Source organism: Rhododendron vialii, chromosome 8a (genome assembly GCF_030253575.1).
Source record: "Rhododendron vialii isolate Sample 1 chromosome 8a, ASM3025357v1".
In the NCBI taxonomy this organism is placed as follows: Eukaryota; Viridiplantae; Streptophyta; class Magnoliopsida; order Ericales; family Ericaceae; genus Rhododendron; species Rhododendron vialii.
In genome coordinates, this window is record NC_080564.1 from 563828 (window position 1) to 580782 (window position 16955).

The 16955-nt window shown below is 39.7% G+C and overlaps 1 protein-coding gene across 1 annotated transcript; it reads right to left on the minus strand.

Moving 5' to 3' along the window:
- Positions 1–9860: 9860 nt before the first annotated feature.
- LOC131298974 (WAT1-related protein At5g64700) lies at positions 9861–14789 on the minus strand. Its single transcript, XM_058324492.1, has 7 exons — positions 14480–14789; positions 14000–14062; positions 13790–13906; positions 11599–11860; positions 11314–11472; positions 11046–11197; positions 9861–10341 (listed from the first exon to the last, which is right to left on the minus strand). The coding sequence occupies exons 1-7, from the start codon at positions 14659–14661 to the stop codon at positions 10149–10151; spliced, it is 1128 nt and encodes a 375-aa protein (XP_058180475.1). The 5' UTR covers positions 14662–14789; the 3' UTR covers positions 9861–10148.
- Between the last annotated feature and the right edge of the window lie 2166 nt (positions 14790–16955).

Sequence of the window (16955 nt, forward strand, 5' to 3'; positions counted from 1 at the left end):
GGACACGGGAATCCCATGAAGTCGAATGATCTCTCGAATATACAAACGGCTAAGCGCATCAACGGAATCGGTGACTTGAATGGGTAGGAAATGAGCGGTTTTAGTCAAATGGTCCACAACTACCCAAACAGCATCATGCCCCCTTGGCGATCTCGGTAAACCCGTAACGAAATCCATGGTCACATGCTCCCACTTCCACTCGGCCACTGGTAATGGTTGCAATTCCCCCGCGGGTCGTTGATGTTCGGCTTTCACTTGTTGGCACGTGAGACACTTGGACACGAAAATCACAACGTCCCTCTTCATTCCGGACCACCAAAATTGTCTACGCAAATCATGATACATTTTCGTTCCTCCCGGGTGAACGGCTAACGGAGAATGATGAAACTCTCGTAAGATTTCTTCCCGACACGAAATGGGTACGAACAACTTTCCTTGATAGCGCAAGCTTCGGTCGGCGTGAATCATCCACCCTTCTTGAGCGTTTCCACTAAGGAATCTAGTACGGAGTTCCTCTGCTTCCTCATCATGTTGCTGGGCCTCAATCACTCTCGTCGATAAAGTCGATTGTACCGTCAAGTTGCATAACGTGACCCCTTCCCGAACTTCCTCAAAGTGCATGGCGTAGGAGCCCAAGTCGTTCATTGCTTTCCACTCATGAATCGCTAGGCTCGCTAGATGTGTCGGTTTTCTACTCAATGCGTCAGCCACAACGTTCGCTTTCCCCGGGTGGTATTGTAATTCGAAGTCATAATCCTCCAAATGCTCCATCCAACGGCGTTGACGAAGGTTAAGTTCCTTTTGAGAGAATAAGTATTTCAAACTTTTATGATCGGAAAAGACTTCAAACTTCTCACCATACAAGTAATGACGCCAACTTTTCAAAGCAAATACGACGGCTGCAAGTTCTAGATCGTGTGTCGGGTAATTCCGCTCATGTGTTTTCAACTGTCGTGACCCATACGCTACCACTCGTCCCGCCTGCATCAACACGCATCCCAACCCTTCCTTAGACGCGTCACAATACACAGAGTAGCCAACTCCACGGTCGGGCACAATCAAAACCGGCGCGGTAGTCAATCGCTTCTTTAACTCCTCAAAGGCTGTCTCACACGAGTCACTCCAAACGAATCGGGTCCCCTTACGTGTCAATCTAGTCATTGGTGCCGCTAAACGAGAGAAGTCTAAAACGAAACGGCGGTAGTACCCAGCCAAACCCAAGAAGCTTCGAATCTCGAATACGTTCTTTGGTCGCTGCCAATTCATAATCGACTCTATCTTTCCGGGATCAACAGACACTCCACCCTTCGAAACCACGTGGCCTAAGAATTTAACTTCGGATAACCAAAACTCACACTTACTAAGTTTAGCGTATAGCTGGTGCTCTCTCAAGAGTTCAAGAACGATGGTGAGATGGGCTTGGTGTTCCTCCTCCGTAGGCGAATAGATCAAAATATCGTCCACAAAGACGACGACGAAGCGATCAAGATAAGCACGGAAAATACGATTCATCAAGTCCATGAATGTAGCTGGAGCGTTTGTTAGTCTGAAAGGCATAACAACGAACTCATAATGGCCATAACGAGTGCGGAAAGCGGTTTTAGGGATGTCCTCTCTACGAACCCTCAATTGGTGATAACCGGACCTTAAGTCGATTTTAGAAAAACAAGTGGCACCCCGAAGTTGGTCGAACAAATCATCGATTCTAGGCATGGGATACTTGTTCTTAATGGTGACTCAGTTTAGCTTACGGTAGTCAATACACAAACGGAGTGAACCATCCTTCTTTTGCGCAAAAAGAGCCGGTGCTCCCCACGGAGACGTACTTGGACGAATGAATCCTAGGTTCTCCAGTTCTTGTAACTGAGTCTTTAGCTCTCTCAATTCGGCGGGTGCGAAACGATACGGAGGTACGGAGATAGGAGCGGTACCGGGAAGTAGATCAATGGTGAACTCAATCTCTCGCTTGGGAGGTAAACCAGGTAACTCTTCCGGGAATACATCCGGAAAGTCGCAAACCACTAAGGGTAACTCCCCACGCATGAAGGCATCCTCATCTAACGTCAAACTCGCCAACAATGAATAAACCGACCCTAGCTCACGAGGCCCACATAAATAAGGTTCCAATGGTTCTCGACGCTCCCCAAAGAATTCAAAACAAGGACCTTCGGGTGGACAAATACGAACTCGACGCTTAAAACAATCGATGGTAGCATGAAATTTGGATAGCCAATCCATTCCCAAGATAAGATCAAACCCCGACATTCCTAAAACGATGAAGTCGAACATGAAACGACAATCACGGATAACCAACTCACAATCTCGACAAATACGGTCAAGAGGTGTTCTACCCCCTAGAGGTGTTTCGACAAACAAAGGAGGACTAATAGTTTCCGATTCCAATTCCAAAGTACACACAAATGATGCAGCAATGAAAGAATGCGATGCTCCAGAATCAAAGAGTACTTTAGCAAATGAGTTGAACAAAAGAAAAGTACCCCTCACAACAGAAGTTTCCGGAACCTGAGAAGTGGTAGGTGGGATAGCAGAAGTGATGTTGAAAACTCGCCCCTGGGTACCCTGACCCTGCATAAAACCCCCTCTCTGACCAGAACCCTGAGCAGGCGCGGAAGAACTCGCTCCCTTATCAACCCCGGAACTCTGAGCTGACGTAGTCTGATGAAAGTAAGGCTGCTGCTGCCTCTGAGTACCCCTAAACGGCTGGCCCACATTACGCCCCGTTCCCGGCTGCTGCACAGAACCTGACTCACTGCGCGCTCCCGACCCCTGAGGACAACTCCTTGCGAAATGATCCGTTTTACCACAAATATAACAAGTTTCCCCGAGGCGTGGACACTGAGCACGAACGTGTCCAGGTTGATTACACTTGTAACACACGGACGAAGGTCTAGACAAAGCAGCCCGAGTCCCCAAAGAAGAAGGTTGCGACCTAAAGTTCGACGAACTACTCTGCGGTGTCTGAGATGGTTCCCTTGTCCTTTTCCTCCCTTGGCTTCCAAAGCTCCCCGATGAAGAACTCGTGTTCACGGTTGGTTGTCGTGGTTCCCAAACCCCTCTATTACGTTGCGCCTCTTTCGGTATCTCAATGCTCCTCGCACACTCAACTACCTCGGCGTATTTTGTCTTGCGTTGTACCATTACCATCCTCCTTACGGTGTTGTGCAGTCCTTTCTCAAAGCGTCTACATTTCCTCTCTTCCGTCGCCACCAACTCTGGCGCAAAGCGAGATAAAGATTGGAATTTTTGTGCGTACTCCGACACGGTCATGCTTCCTTGCTCTAACTTTTCGAATTGGTCCCTCAATTGCTCACGGCTAGTTTCTGGAAAATACCGCTCCTCAAATAACGCCTCAAATTCAGCCCATGTCAAATTCTCAATGTCTGGCTCATCTACTTGAGCCGCGGTCCTTGCCGCTCTCCTTGCGTCTTTCTTGCTTTCAAGAACGGATTCCCACCATTCACCGGCCTCCCCAACTAGTTGCACCGCCACGATACCTACCCTAATGTTATCTTCGGTGATATTGAGAGCTCTAAAAAGCTTACGGATTTGGGCTAGCCAATGGTCAGCCACCAAAGGGTCGCTACTGGTTCCATCAAACACCGGTGGATTCCTACGGCTAAACTCTCGCATCGCCACCATAGCTCGATCCTCGACATTCTCTCTAGGTGCTTGGTTTAAAAGATTTGCAGCTGTAAGTGCTGCGACGAGGTCCCTAGCGAATTGGTTCTGAGCAGGAGGTACACCTGCACCTCGACCGGCCCCAGCCCCCGGGTTCCCACCTGGGTTCTCCCCATGCTGACTAACCTCGTCCTCAAGAGGTACCCCACGGCCACGACCACGGCCTCGACCACCCCGGGTTCCAGCCCCAACTCGTCTGACACGGGTCTTCGGAGGCATCTTACTACACGATATAAGAAAAGAAACCATTAACCACAACATTATTACTATGAGGTCGAAGCCCTCAACTTCCTAACACGGGTTAATAACTCTACGACACTCTACGATAACGAAAATGCAATGCCAAGTAATCACATGAATGTTAGTCACACAAGCATGCACAAATTATGTTAGAAGGCGCGACATTTTGAACCCATGAGACAAAACATCTCCCCACGGTCTCTAGGTGTTCTAAACCTATGCTCTGATACCAAGTTGTCACATACTCGATTTTAAACATAATTATAAGTGATTTACATAATAAAAATACTCACAAATATCCGTACGGTACCCAAAAGATCACTGTGTTCTCATTCCCTTAATTACGCTTCCAAATCCATAAGGTTCCAAAATATTACAACATTGGCTCGACGGCCCCAAATTTAACATAAGTAGTGAAGTTCGAAAGAGAATCAATGGTTACAATATCCCGAGTCAAAAGAATTACAATTTAAGTTACAAATACATCTTTCAAAATAAGTTTACAAAGATGAATAAGTAACTCCTTCGGTTAGCTTTCAAAAATAATGTCCACACTCCAAGCACGCCAAGCAATGCAAGCTATGGTCCCGGGTTAGCACCTGAAAATAATATAAGGCTTGAACTACACTAGCCCAGTAGAAAAGTCTACGCAAACTCTATATGCAAATGAGCGAGACGAATGAACGAATGATAAAAGATCACAAGACAACGGAGGAAGCACAATTTTCATGAACAAGTGTCCCAAAATCTCCAATTTTTCTTTTATTCAATCCATAAATCACACCCGTTCAATTCATGTCTCAACATGTCGTGTCGTTTATGTGTCTGAGCCGAAGCTCCTGCCGGGCTAATTTTGGGACCCCGATATCCCCTGCCAAGCACCCACCTTGAAGGTTAGGCCTTGAGTAATTATTTTGAGCATTAGCTCCTGCCAGGCTAATTATGGGACCCTGATATCCCCTGCCAGACACCCACCCGTCGATGGGCCCTGAATGTTCGCGCGTCATTTGCAAGTTCAAGTGTATCGTTCGTACAAATGTCGTGCAAGAAGCCCATACTTATCATGTCATAGTTCCACTTATTTGAACAAATTCATTAGATATTTCCCATTGATCAAAGAACACGCATGATTGCCCAATATTCTTATTATATATGATAAAATAATCATAATAACTCATTGAAATGGCATAAGGCTTTGGAAAGGTGGAATTGCAACGACACAGGAAAGTTGAACATTTTACTAGTGGTCTACCGGTAGGGAATGGAGGACTACCGGTACAAACCGGAAATAGAAGAAACAAACTTTTGGTCCACAAGAATTCAACCGGTAGGAGGAAAAATGGTACCGGTAGGAGTCCGAGAAAAATTAGTAATTCTACCGGTAGGAAATAGCTTCTACCGGTACAAAATCAAAACAGTGAGTACACATTTTCACGACAACAAAGTTCTACCGGTAGAGGAAAATATCCTACCGGTAGGAATCCAGAATTTGACGATTTTTCATCAGATAACAGATTTTGATCCAGACCAAACAACAACCAATACAAGCTCAAACAAAGCATGGAAATACTCAAATAAGACTTAGTAGAACCCAAATAACATATAAAGAGAGGTAGAATTCTCTACCTCAAGTATCCAAACCGAAATCAAGAAGATTATGCAAACCCTAGCTTTCGGAGTCCAAATCAAGCAACAATACGCCGAACCAAGCTTTGTCCAACACGATACAAGCTTGAATATACTAGTAGACGATGGAATTAAGCTTGATTGTTGTGAGCTTTGAGTGATTGGGTGAGAGAGTGAGAGAGATCGAGAGACGAGAGAGTGATGAGATGAAAATGAAAAAAAAAGAAAAGGATTTCTCCTGGTATACACGGCACACACATGCACTAATCACACGAACACCCATGGCTTTTAACTTCTCACATTTTGACCCCCAACTCTAATATTTTCATTAATCCATCACTTTTTCATTTATAAAACAATAAAATTATAAAATGAATTTACGGGTCTCTACATAATAAATGCACGATGCCATTATATTTGACTAAGATAATATAAATAAACACAGATTTCATGTTAGAGCATCTCCAACCGGTACGGGCTGGTACGTTTCGTACCAGACATAAACTGGTACATAAAAATAGGTGTTCTGTACTGTCCCAAATATCGGCCTGTAACGGTCGATACTGGGCACTGACCTGTACCATACGATATTGGGTTTATACCAGGCGCACCAGTTGGACAATTTTTTTTTGTGTATTTTGTTCTTTTGTTTAAAATATGCTTAAATTTTAAGGCAATTCAACAAAATTTACAGTCTATAATATGTTAATTATCTTAATTTGTTATTAGAACTAATTTTAAGGTATGACAAAGTTTAGAATTTATTTTACACCTTCACTTGGAGTTTTTTTTGTACATATATTTAAATATATAAAATATATATTATCGTTAATCCGGAACGGTACCGAGATATATACCGATACTAGTACGTACCATTCCAATAGAGAAAATGGTACATTTGTCGGTATGGGATTGATTACTTTGGTTTATAGTTGATTTTGGGTAAATACCCTTTTTTTTTGTTTTTTACGTTTTGAATTCTTTTTCATTAATTTGTTATTCTTTTGGATAAATACCCTTCATAAATGGGTGAGTACGAGATGACTTGTATTGTTGGTTAGTTGTTGACAATCCAATGGGTGACAATGGAGCTTGATATATAGACTATACGGAAAAAAGTAGAGGTTTTTATTTTTGTCAATCAATAATATATAGAGTGTACGGGAAAACAATTGAGTTGGACTTAGGTGCTAATATGGTTTACATATATTTTCCCAGAAAAAGCCAACTAATAGAAGGGGGGTTATTTAAGTCATTCAAACCCCAAATTAGACACCGTTTGAAGTCTAACTAATAGAAGGGGGTAATTGAACATTGTTAGGTAAAGCAAGGGAGGTCAGTGACATTTCAGAAACCACAAAGAAGGTTTTTGTCTTTGTCAGAAACCTGAGGGGAGGTCAGTGAAATTTACCCTTAGTTGCTCCTAGTGACGTAATTTTCTCCAAGTTGCATAATCGAATCTTAGAAAAACGGGTCCAAATTTTCGTCAATGAGGACCACTGTACGGAGCAATTTATACGCATGTCAACAAATCTTCTCTCCGATCTAGTTAAAGAAAAGCTATTTATGCCGAAATTAAAAAATTCATAAAAAATTGCTTTCTCACAGCTTGACATTAAGAATTGAACCTTGATCAATTATCTGACGAGCAAACCCACCAACAAATTCCAGACTAACGGCGAGGTATCTCCTTGTTGAAGGGGGGGAATTCGCGTTCAGTGGAAAGAGGGACATTTTATTCAAGCTATTGAGTATTTTTTGTGGAATTCATCTAGACATGAGATGGAGGTAAACAAATTCCGAATACATGGGAAGGGCCACGTAAAATGACTATTATGCCCTTAGGAGTACTAGAAATTCTTAGGTATTCATCTGAATCCTATCATCGACATCACTTCACTGCAACTTTCTCTCCTGTTCTGGTAAAAATTTCTCATCTTTTTCTCAAGAAATGAAATTCAATTGTCTTAAGTATTCTCTTAAAGTTTCTCTTCTTTTCTTTTCTTTTCTTTTCTTTTTTTTTTCATTTTTTCTTATCCGTTTCCTTGATAGATCTAATTGTTGAAACACTCAACGGGATATGTGCTGTGTAGATTTTGGTGTACATATATGCTTGACGTATTATCTGGGACGTCAACTTGCTTAGATATTAATCTCATAGTTTCACACACACACACACTCTCTCTCTCTCCTCCCATGTACTCAGACCATCCAGGGCCACAATTGTGTTCTAGTAATCAAACGTGTCACGTGAACCCTACCCTTTCTTTCTAGAAACTAGAATTGGCCGGCTTTACTATTATACTCATCAAGTCGTCGTGACAACAACGTTAATTACCAAGAGAAAATCTCTCCTTTATGGGCGGTTCCGTAGAGAAGATGTTATAGAGTTCAATCGCGATCGTCCAAAGTGTTTTTAAACGATTTGGATTGAAAATCAATTGTGACCGATAATAATTGATTGTGATTAACTTTTTTTTAGAAATTTTTTTATTAAAATCTAAACCGTTCAAAACCTAAATAAACGCGCGAGATTAAACAGTTCTGTGAACATTCCGTTCACGGAGTCCTGTGAAAAAGACTCTCAATTACCAATATGTGACATCCCAAGTACGAAGTATGGAGTATATCCAACCTAAAGGTTCTGAAGTTGATTTCCGTGGGCCCCATCTCGTCAAGTTGGCTGGGATTGAGCCATCTTAATTGGTCAAATAAAGGAAATGCAATCTCTTTACTGTAGCTATTCTTTCTCAAGTGATTATACAGTGTGCCTTTGTCATTGTCGATTAATGGTATTTCAAATTCTCTTTGAATCGTAAACAAAGTATACGAACCCTTTTACAATGAGATCTGCGACATCACATAGTGGTACCTCATCACCACAATGAAAGTTTTCAGTATATAATAAATATGGTTTGGTGAAAAACGGGAATTCTAACATGTCCTTTATTATGAAAATACGAATAAAACCTAGTAGTATTATTTCATTGTCTCTTTGGGAGATTGATTAGTTTTAATCCCCACATGTATAGAGTATAGTTTTTTTTTTCATCTTAATAGAAGCCATGCATGCCCCTTTTACTACTTTTCATTATTTTTTTAACAAACATATATATAACTTCGAGCATTCATATTCATTGTTTTATGGGACTTAAAATTGCTGGAATCAAATGAAATGATGACTCTACATATACCTTTAATATCAGACCATTGTTGCATATCGGTAATAGAAATACAAAATATATAATCGATTAACGAATAACAATACAAATTGGTTGGACGGAAACTTTCCAAGGCTCTCTTATTAAAATAGAGGTTTGATGTATGTTTTCGGTTCCTGTTGAATAATTTAGGCTTTACATTATCTCTAAGCCCAACAAGTTAGGCCCAGCCGTGGGCCCAAGAAGCCCATGAATATTGAATACTCTTGTTATCTCAGCATCCTGGGTGGGGACAAAATCTGTGAGTGTGTCGAGGAGTGCGGGCTGGGCTCCTCCTCCAGCAGCGCCCGTGCAGAGCCGGTCCTACGCTAAAACTTATGTTGTGGTCGCTTAAGGTCTTTCAAATTTTTTGAATTTCATGAGGCTCTCCTTGTTTCTTTTTTTTTAACCCTTTACAATAGTTCAGCAAAAAGGCTTTATTTTTTTATTTTTTGCTTTAAGCTTCTAAAAAGTCAAGACCTACTCGACGGGAGGTAGTCAAGCTCCTCCGGCGAGGCTCCAGCCAGAGAGAGGGAAGTGTGAGGTGAAGGCAGGAAGGAGAGAGAGAGAGAGAGAGAGAGAGAGAGAGAGAGAGATACACGACGTAAAATCTTGTATTTCTCATTTAGTGTAACAGTACTCTCCGATCCTCCCAATTGGGGGGGACTCACAAGAAAATCACTTGTCTTTGTTTCATGAGTGGGGGTTGATCTTGGGCGCAACGTACGGTATCTAATCTTTAAGCATTTGCAATAGTCCAAGGTCCTGCCTGATAAAGTAGATAATGGAATTTACTGGAACTCCTTTTCTGTTTTTCAGAAAGCGCGCTGTTTCATTTCTAAGCGGAACATGATTCCAGAATGGCAAATATTTTTCCAACTTTCCATCATTTTTACTTTTCCTTCTCAGTTTCTGAGAACACGAGAAGTGTAGCGAAATGATTTATTATTATATTTATTGTGTCTAAAAAAACTAAAACATAACCCTAACATGTCTTTATATAGGCTACAAAGACTTGGTAATCAAAATGCCTAAACCAATAATTAAAGGAAATACACATAACAAGAAAACCTAGACTAGCTAGGAAACATTAAATAACAATCTGCCTAAACAGTTAACATAATAATAAAGTTTCGAAAACATGGTAACATAATATTTCCTAATATTAATTATTCTAACAAGAAGAAATACAAAAAAAAAAAAAAGAGAAAGTATTCAGCCCTATATATCTCTGATTGGGTACCCATGGCTTTTAACGGACACAGGCAAAGAGGGGGACTGCTCAACCATTCATATATAGAATGTGTACCTAGCTATTTGGCCGGATTCGGATCTTATCGGATTCGAGGCTCGAATCCAGTCAATTGACAAGCCTATACTTACTTACACCATAATACAAACTGGGACAGTTTTGGTCGCCTCTACTATTGCTTCTTTTGAGTTTGACCCCGAGCTTTCTATCTCCGCAGCAGGGGTTTTGGTTGTTAAACAAATCCCATCTTCCACCTTATGCTCTCTATTCTTTCCCCACAACACACTGTAGAGCCCTCCAACCAACACCATTGCTCCTAAAACACTGCACAGAACAGAGGAAAAAACATTCAAGATAAATTTAATTAGTGAATTGAACACAATTGATCAGTAATAAAAAGTAATGAGAGGAAATTAAATTGCTACTGATTAAAATCATTCAACACGCAGCACAACGCTAGCTTCAGAGTGGGGCATTTGTTGTGCCTTGAGTGTGAGGGAGATCAGTGTGGTCCACCCCGGCCTCAGTGAGTTGATCAGAACCATCCATTCATATATGTAAGCTAGTCGAGTGGATAGTCCAGTGACACAAATCAACCTAATACGGGATCGATCACTCCATGCATGATAGGGCTATATTTGTTTTGAAAAAAATAAATGAACGACTAGGATGATTTCAATGTCATCCAATCACAATGATTCAGATGTTTGTTCTACTTTATTTTTGCATGAATTATATAGAATCGATGAACCCAACCTAAAATATGATCTTTTCTGATCAATTTATTGGCTCAGGTCCTCAAGATGTTCCCCACTCTCCCTAAAGATACACACTAGTGTGCCAACAACAACAACTCGATACGATGTATCCTACGTGGTGTGTGTGAATGTTGGAGTTTTCGGAAACACTATGGTAGGTACTAGCGAGGTAGTGTTACTGTTTCACCAAATGGTCCAAATGTTTGATCCTGATAAAATAAATAAATTTCAATTGGGGATTGACTATGGAAAATCAAATCAAAATATTACCTTCCCAAACTAATTGTCTCCCCAAAGAGGAAAGCAGAACTGAAGATAGTAAAGGCGAAGGCCAATGGTTGGGACATGGCTAAGAAGACAGGACCCTTCTTCTCAATCACCCATGCTTGTAAGTAAAATGTCACTCCAGTCACCACTACTCCCTATGATCGATCAAGATATTATTAATTAGTAATGCACTTTTAAGTTATCTAATATGGAACCATGTAATTAAGAAAATACATGAAATGGGAATTTATGGTTTTGCGATTTCGCTTACACAGTAAACCACAGCCAGGAGTCGAACATTCCATTCCAGCTTCCACTGATTTGGGTCTCTTTCCAAAGCAACGGCAATCAAGAAAGACTGAATTGCACTAAACAAGCACTGCAGAGCCGTGAGAACTAGCTTTGAAGGGTAACTTTTTATCACCGGAACCTGTATATATAATTTCAACCCAAAACTAATAATAATTAATAACATGCTTATATACTCTTTCTGTTCTTTTTCTTCCATATAAATTTGCGAACAGATGCTTAAATAACAAAAAAAGAAATTAAGTACCTGTAATACAAGCCATAGGCCCCAGAAAATATTGGCCATGAGCATGAGGAAGCACCCTTTAATCCATGTTGTGTGAGAATTACTTGCAACCTGGCCATGTTGTTGTATAGTATTATGGTAGGATCCCAAGAGGTGATGATGCACCAAGAGTTTCAAGGTGGGGCCTCTATAGAAGGCAATTATTGTGACACCAACAAGGCATATTGCTAACCCTGCAACCTTCGCTATCCCACCACTTGTCCTCAGCCGCACCATTTCCATCCTGCATTCATCCAAAACTAGCATCAACCCGTGCAAGCTAGGCCCGATAATTGGAAGGACGTAATTTTTTACCTAATTATCTGCTTGGCTCCAATAAATTTATGTGCTAAAATATTGTATACCATGGCTATTTAATAAGGTGAAACATTTACTTTCGCATTCCTACCCCATAATTGAGAACTATTTAGTAGTCCCCGAGCAGTGGCAGATGGCCAAAACCCATACAAGTTATAATACGGAGTATATATTTTGATAACTCAATCGTTCGGATCATGAGTTTATGCGTACCTCAAGTAATCTAGGGCTTAATCTTACTGTCCATTTACAGAGAGTCTTAAGTAGTCTCAATTACTTTTCAGCAGTGAGAGGGGTGCATGGATCCCAACAAATTAATGAGGAGAAGTTTCTGGATCCAAGCAAACACAATCTCCACCATTGCTTGGGTTCAGAAACTTCTTCCTCATTTACTCTGTGCTCTTATCTCTTCCTAAGCAAGGGCTATCTATATACATGGCATAGGATCAAGTCCAGAAGGTGTCGTGTGCTTTAAAGTATAACTGTGTGAGGAGGCAGCCCCTTAGGGGGTTGCTGGATACATCGGTCATAATGTGAGGGGAGAGTAGATGTGAGAAAAAAATAGAGATGTGAAGGTGAGTAAAAAATATTGTGTGAGCCATGGTGTTATGAGTTCGGGGAGGGCTTTTCATCTCACATTCTAATCTTCTATTTTTCATACAGTGGAATTTATGATCTCTCTCTCTCTCTCTCTCTCCCTCCTGTGGAGTAGGCATTAGGGCCGAACCGTGTAATTATTGTGCGTCTTTAATTTGTGCATGTGTTTATTTATTTTGTGTTGCGCTTCCATAGGTTGCGGGTGGGGTCGGAAATTGATCCCCCAACAGCATGGGGTCCAACGACGTCACATTGCACCCAAGTGAAGACATGCGCATTTAAGAGTACAGATGATATGGCACCACTACTAGCTAGCTTGCTCGTTCTAGAGCCTCGCCCTTTCTGTGATCGATCTCAAATGTTAATGATTTTTTTTTTTTTAATCTCTTTTGCAAATTCTTGTGGTTGACTGTTAGTTATATATCAATCTATAGTCATCTCAAAGTATTTCTCCACTTGGAAATGATTTTGGGCCCACATGTTAGGGAGACAGTAAGATAAGAACAATAAAGTTTTTTTCTTTTTTTTCTTCTTAATTCCAATGGGTTGGTCGAGTGCAAGGGAGCACGATATCGAGTAAGGGACCTTCCGATCCATCAAGTTCGCATGCAGGTATGCTCAGGGTATGTGTAAATTGGCTCGAACTCCAGTTTATCAAAATAAATATTCTAGATACACCAATATATATTTTCTCGATATGACTTGTTCCATTTCGTTTTGTGGTCGGAATCCAATTGAAAGCTAAGCAAAGCAGCAATAGATATGAAGACATTTAATTAGCAGCTCTGCAGCTTCAGCTGAACCTAAGCCACTGCCTTTACAGCTTTCGCCAGTCCTGTAATATTGGAAGGCTCTCAATTTTTCAAGACCCACTTAATTTTTTCTAAGGTAAGGAGGCTCCATCTCGTAGGAAACAAGGCCCAAAATCTTCTTAAAAAGGGAGCCCAGTATTATTTTATTATTGAAAAAAAAAGAAGAAGCAATTTCTTTGAAGATAAATTCTCGATAATTAAAGCATGGGAAAGTAGTGGGCGATAGAGGACATTTTAAAAGTGTATAATTAATCCAACGATGATATATAATAAGGTTCTAAATACACATCCCTTATTCTCTCGAAACTCATCACCAACTTCACTAAGACTAAGCAAATGATCGATGTGCGTTGTCCCATCAATTGAAAAAGATATGTTAGCAGAATTTGAATATACGGATCGATAATAATTTGAAATGAAAAACAATATTGAAGCGAAATCCCCACCCGAATAAAAGTGCGATGAAGAAAGTAATGATCGGAATGCAGTTTGTAGTTGCGGCAGCCAAGCTTGCAGATGTATATATCAATGCAACACCATATATGTTCAAGCTGAACGTAATCCTGAAATTTAATAATAATCACAAATTAATGAAGGCATCATCATTATAAGTTTTTTCGCAACAAATCATATAAATGGGGAAATTAAAATTGTACCCGAAAAGAGAAAGAAAAAAGATCTTGCACAAGGTTACGAATGATAGAGGTGGTGCATTTTTCCTGCAACAAAAGCAAGCTAAATAAGATAAATTTTGTACAATAATTATCATCGGTCCCTTTTATATATATATATATATATATATATATATATATATATATATATATATATATATATATATATATATTCTTGAATCATGTGGCAATTATTTATATGTCCTCCCTATTTATTCAATGTCTTTCCTTTCCAAACAAAAACTAGTTACAAGCCATGACTTGCATGTATGTAAGCAGTGAAATAATTAAAATGGTGACAAAAAATTACCAGTGAAATATATATATATACACATATATATATATAGACACACACACACACAACATGTTTCTGTCCGGCCAGCGTTAAAAAGAAATTAAGTTGTTAAACAGCTCCTAGAGTAGATCATATCATCAATGTTGGAGATCGAAGAAAATGAGTAATACCATTCGAAGGCAGCAGCCAGAGGAATCAAGAAAACAGCAGCAGCAGCTTGTCGATAGAAAACGAAAACGAAGGTGTTCATACCCAGGTCAAATGCGGCTTTTGAAAGCAAAAACATGCCTGCATATATGGACTGTATGAGAATAACAGCCAAATATGCTTTATTTGCTTCCATAATTTTCATCTGTTTTTCTTCTAACTCTCTAGCTAGCTAAGAACCAGAAACTATAGCAGCTAGCTAACAATGAAGACAAAGTTGAAAGGAAAATTGCATGCCTCTCTCTCTCTCTCTCTCCTGTTATTGTGTGTAATGAGAAGAGACGAGACGAGACGTGTATATATATAAGCTGATTGGGAAAGTGAAGGACCACAGAAAAGCTAGGCAGTCGTTAAATAATTAAATTAGTGGTGTCTCTATTCGCTACGCATTCATTCCATTTATACGATATATATATATCTAGCCAGCCTTGATCATGGCCACAGTCGCTAGATGCCCACTTTTAGACGGATCTACAGGGTCAGATATATGTGGCATACACTGTGCCCAAAATTGGGATTCTCTTCTCTAGCTATAACGTTTCTAGGCTTTTTAATTTGCACGTGGTTTTTGGTTATTTTCTCCTCATTTTTACAAGATTGGTTCGTATCAAATTATTATACCTTATTTTCCGTCACGACATATAAGAGTAATCGGAAAAGTATAAAAACATATACCAAAGTTTAAGCTGTCGAAAAAGTCAAGACTCAAAAATTTGAGCATCTTATATGAACTTTTGTTTAGTGTCATTAAATTCACAGATGTATATTAATGTTGTCACAACTCTTTTGTTAAGTATCATTAAAATAAGGAATCATTATATGTTGACTAGATAGGTGCATGCATAATTGGAGTTTCCTACAGATCGATAGTCATATATATTGTGGTGAGGACAATTAAAAGGGGCATATGTTAATTATTTTGAAATTTTTTCTTCACAATCAAGCATAATGCTATTTTCAGTCAGTAAAACATATTTTTGAGATGGGTTTGTTATTCACAATGAAAATTTTCAATTTTGACATACAACTATCACAGAAAGATGTGTTAAAAGAGAGAAAATAGTGAAGCAATAGTGATTGGGACAAATAAGGGGCAATAGCGCAATTCTTTAGGGGGATAAATGAAAAATATCATAAACTATCGAGGTACTCGTGGAATACCTAAATATACAAGGGGATATATGGATTTGCCTGTCTACATATTTATTCGTATTCCCAAAACAGAAAGTGATACACCACGGAGGGAAAGTACAGATATCATGCGGAAAAAATGAAACTCGATCATCTATCGTCCATGTTTTTTATTGGAGGAGATAGTCCCGAACGGAACCGTTCATTTGCGGCAAGCAATGGTTTGAATGCATTTTTAAATTTTTACCGATAATAGTTAATTCTCTACAGTAAGACTTTATGAGAAAATCTGAAACATTAAATCTACCAATGGAAAGTCAAAATCAGGATTGTCTCTTCCGGTCCATATATAACCGGAGAGAGGATCCGGATCCTGAGGAGATGGTTAGCTCATGTCTCGATCACATTCGCAATAGTAATAATTTTTGGATTGAAAAGTATTTGCGGCATGAGCTTGGAATTATTTACATCAATTTGGCTTGGAAGTGGATCAAATTAGGATCCTATCACTTTCATGTAGTTGGTTTTGCATTATACAGGCAGTCCAATAAGGGGTACAATAAAAGACGGAAACATCCAAATTAAATCTTTAGGTGATTGTAGGGTTTGTCTGATCGTTAACTATAAGGTCTTCGAATTAGTCGAGGTGTCCGCAAGCTAGTCTGGACATTCGGTTATAAAAAAACAAAAAAGGCTTTGAATGACCACCATTGGTAGCGATTACAGATGGGGAATCGTGCCTGCCACGTACAAATGTTTGATGTAGCATTTATTTTTTAATTATCTCACGAATTGAACTTATAAAATTTGAATATTGGTAGAAAAATATGGTATGTGCCCAAGCCAGATATGGTTGATAAGACACTTGTGAATCCCAATTTACAAATCGATCGCTTGAAACTGTCAACACCGATTTGTCTCCAAATCATGCTATTTAGAACCATGACCTTAATTTTTTCATGGAAACTAATTTTCGCGTTCCACTTTTTACTGATGGTGTTCCAATTTTAACGTGAAGTTACTAATAACTTCATGAACAAAGTGGAGCGCCGTCAGTAAAAAGTGGAGCACGAATATCAATTTCTTTTTTTCACTAGAAAAAAGGAATTTGTTAATCTTTGTAAACGGATTATAAGGACCCTAAGTATTACAGCATCACTTCGAGTGACAAGCGTATGTTGGCCCCACACACCGACAATCATATGCAACCTAGATTTACCTAGCTAGAAACCAAAATAAACATCAAACGCTGCATGGTTGGCACAAAAATGTTTCACCATTAATTAACCGATCCACCTGATAACCAAA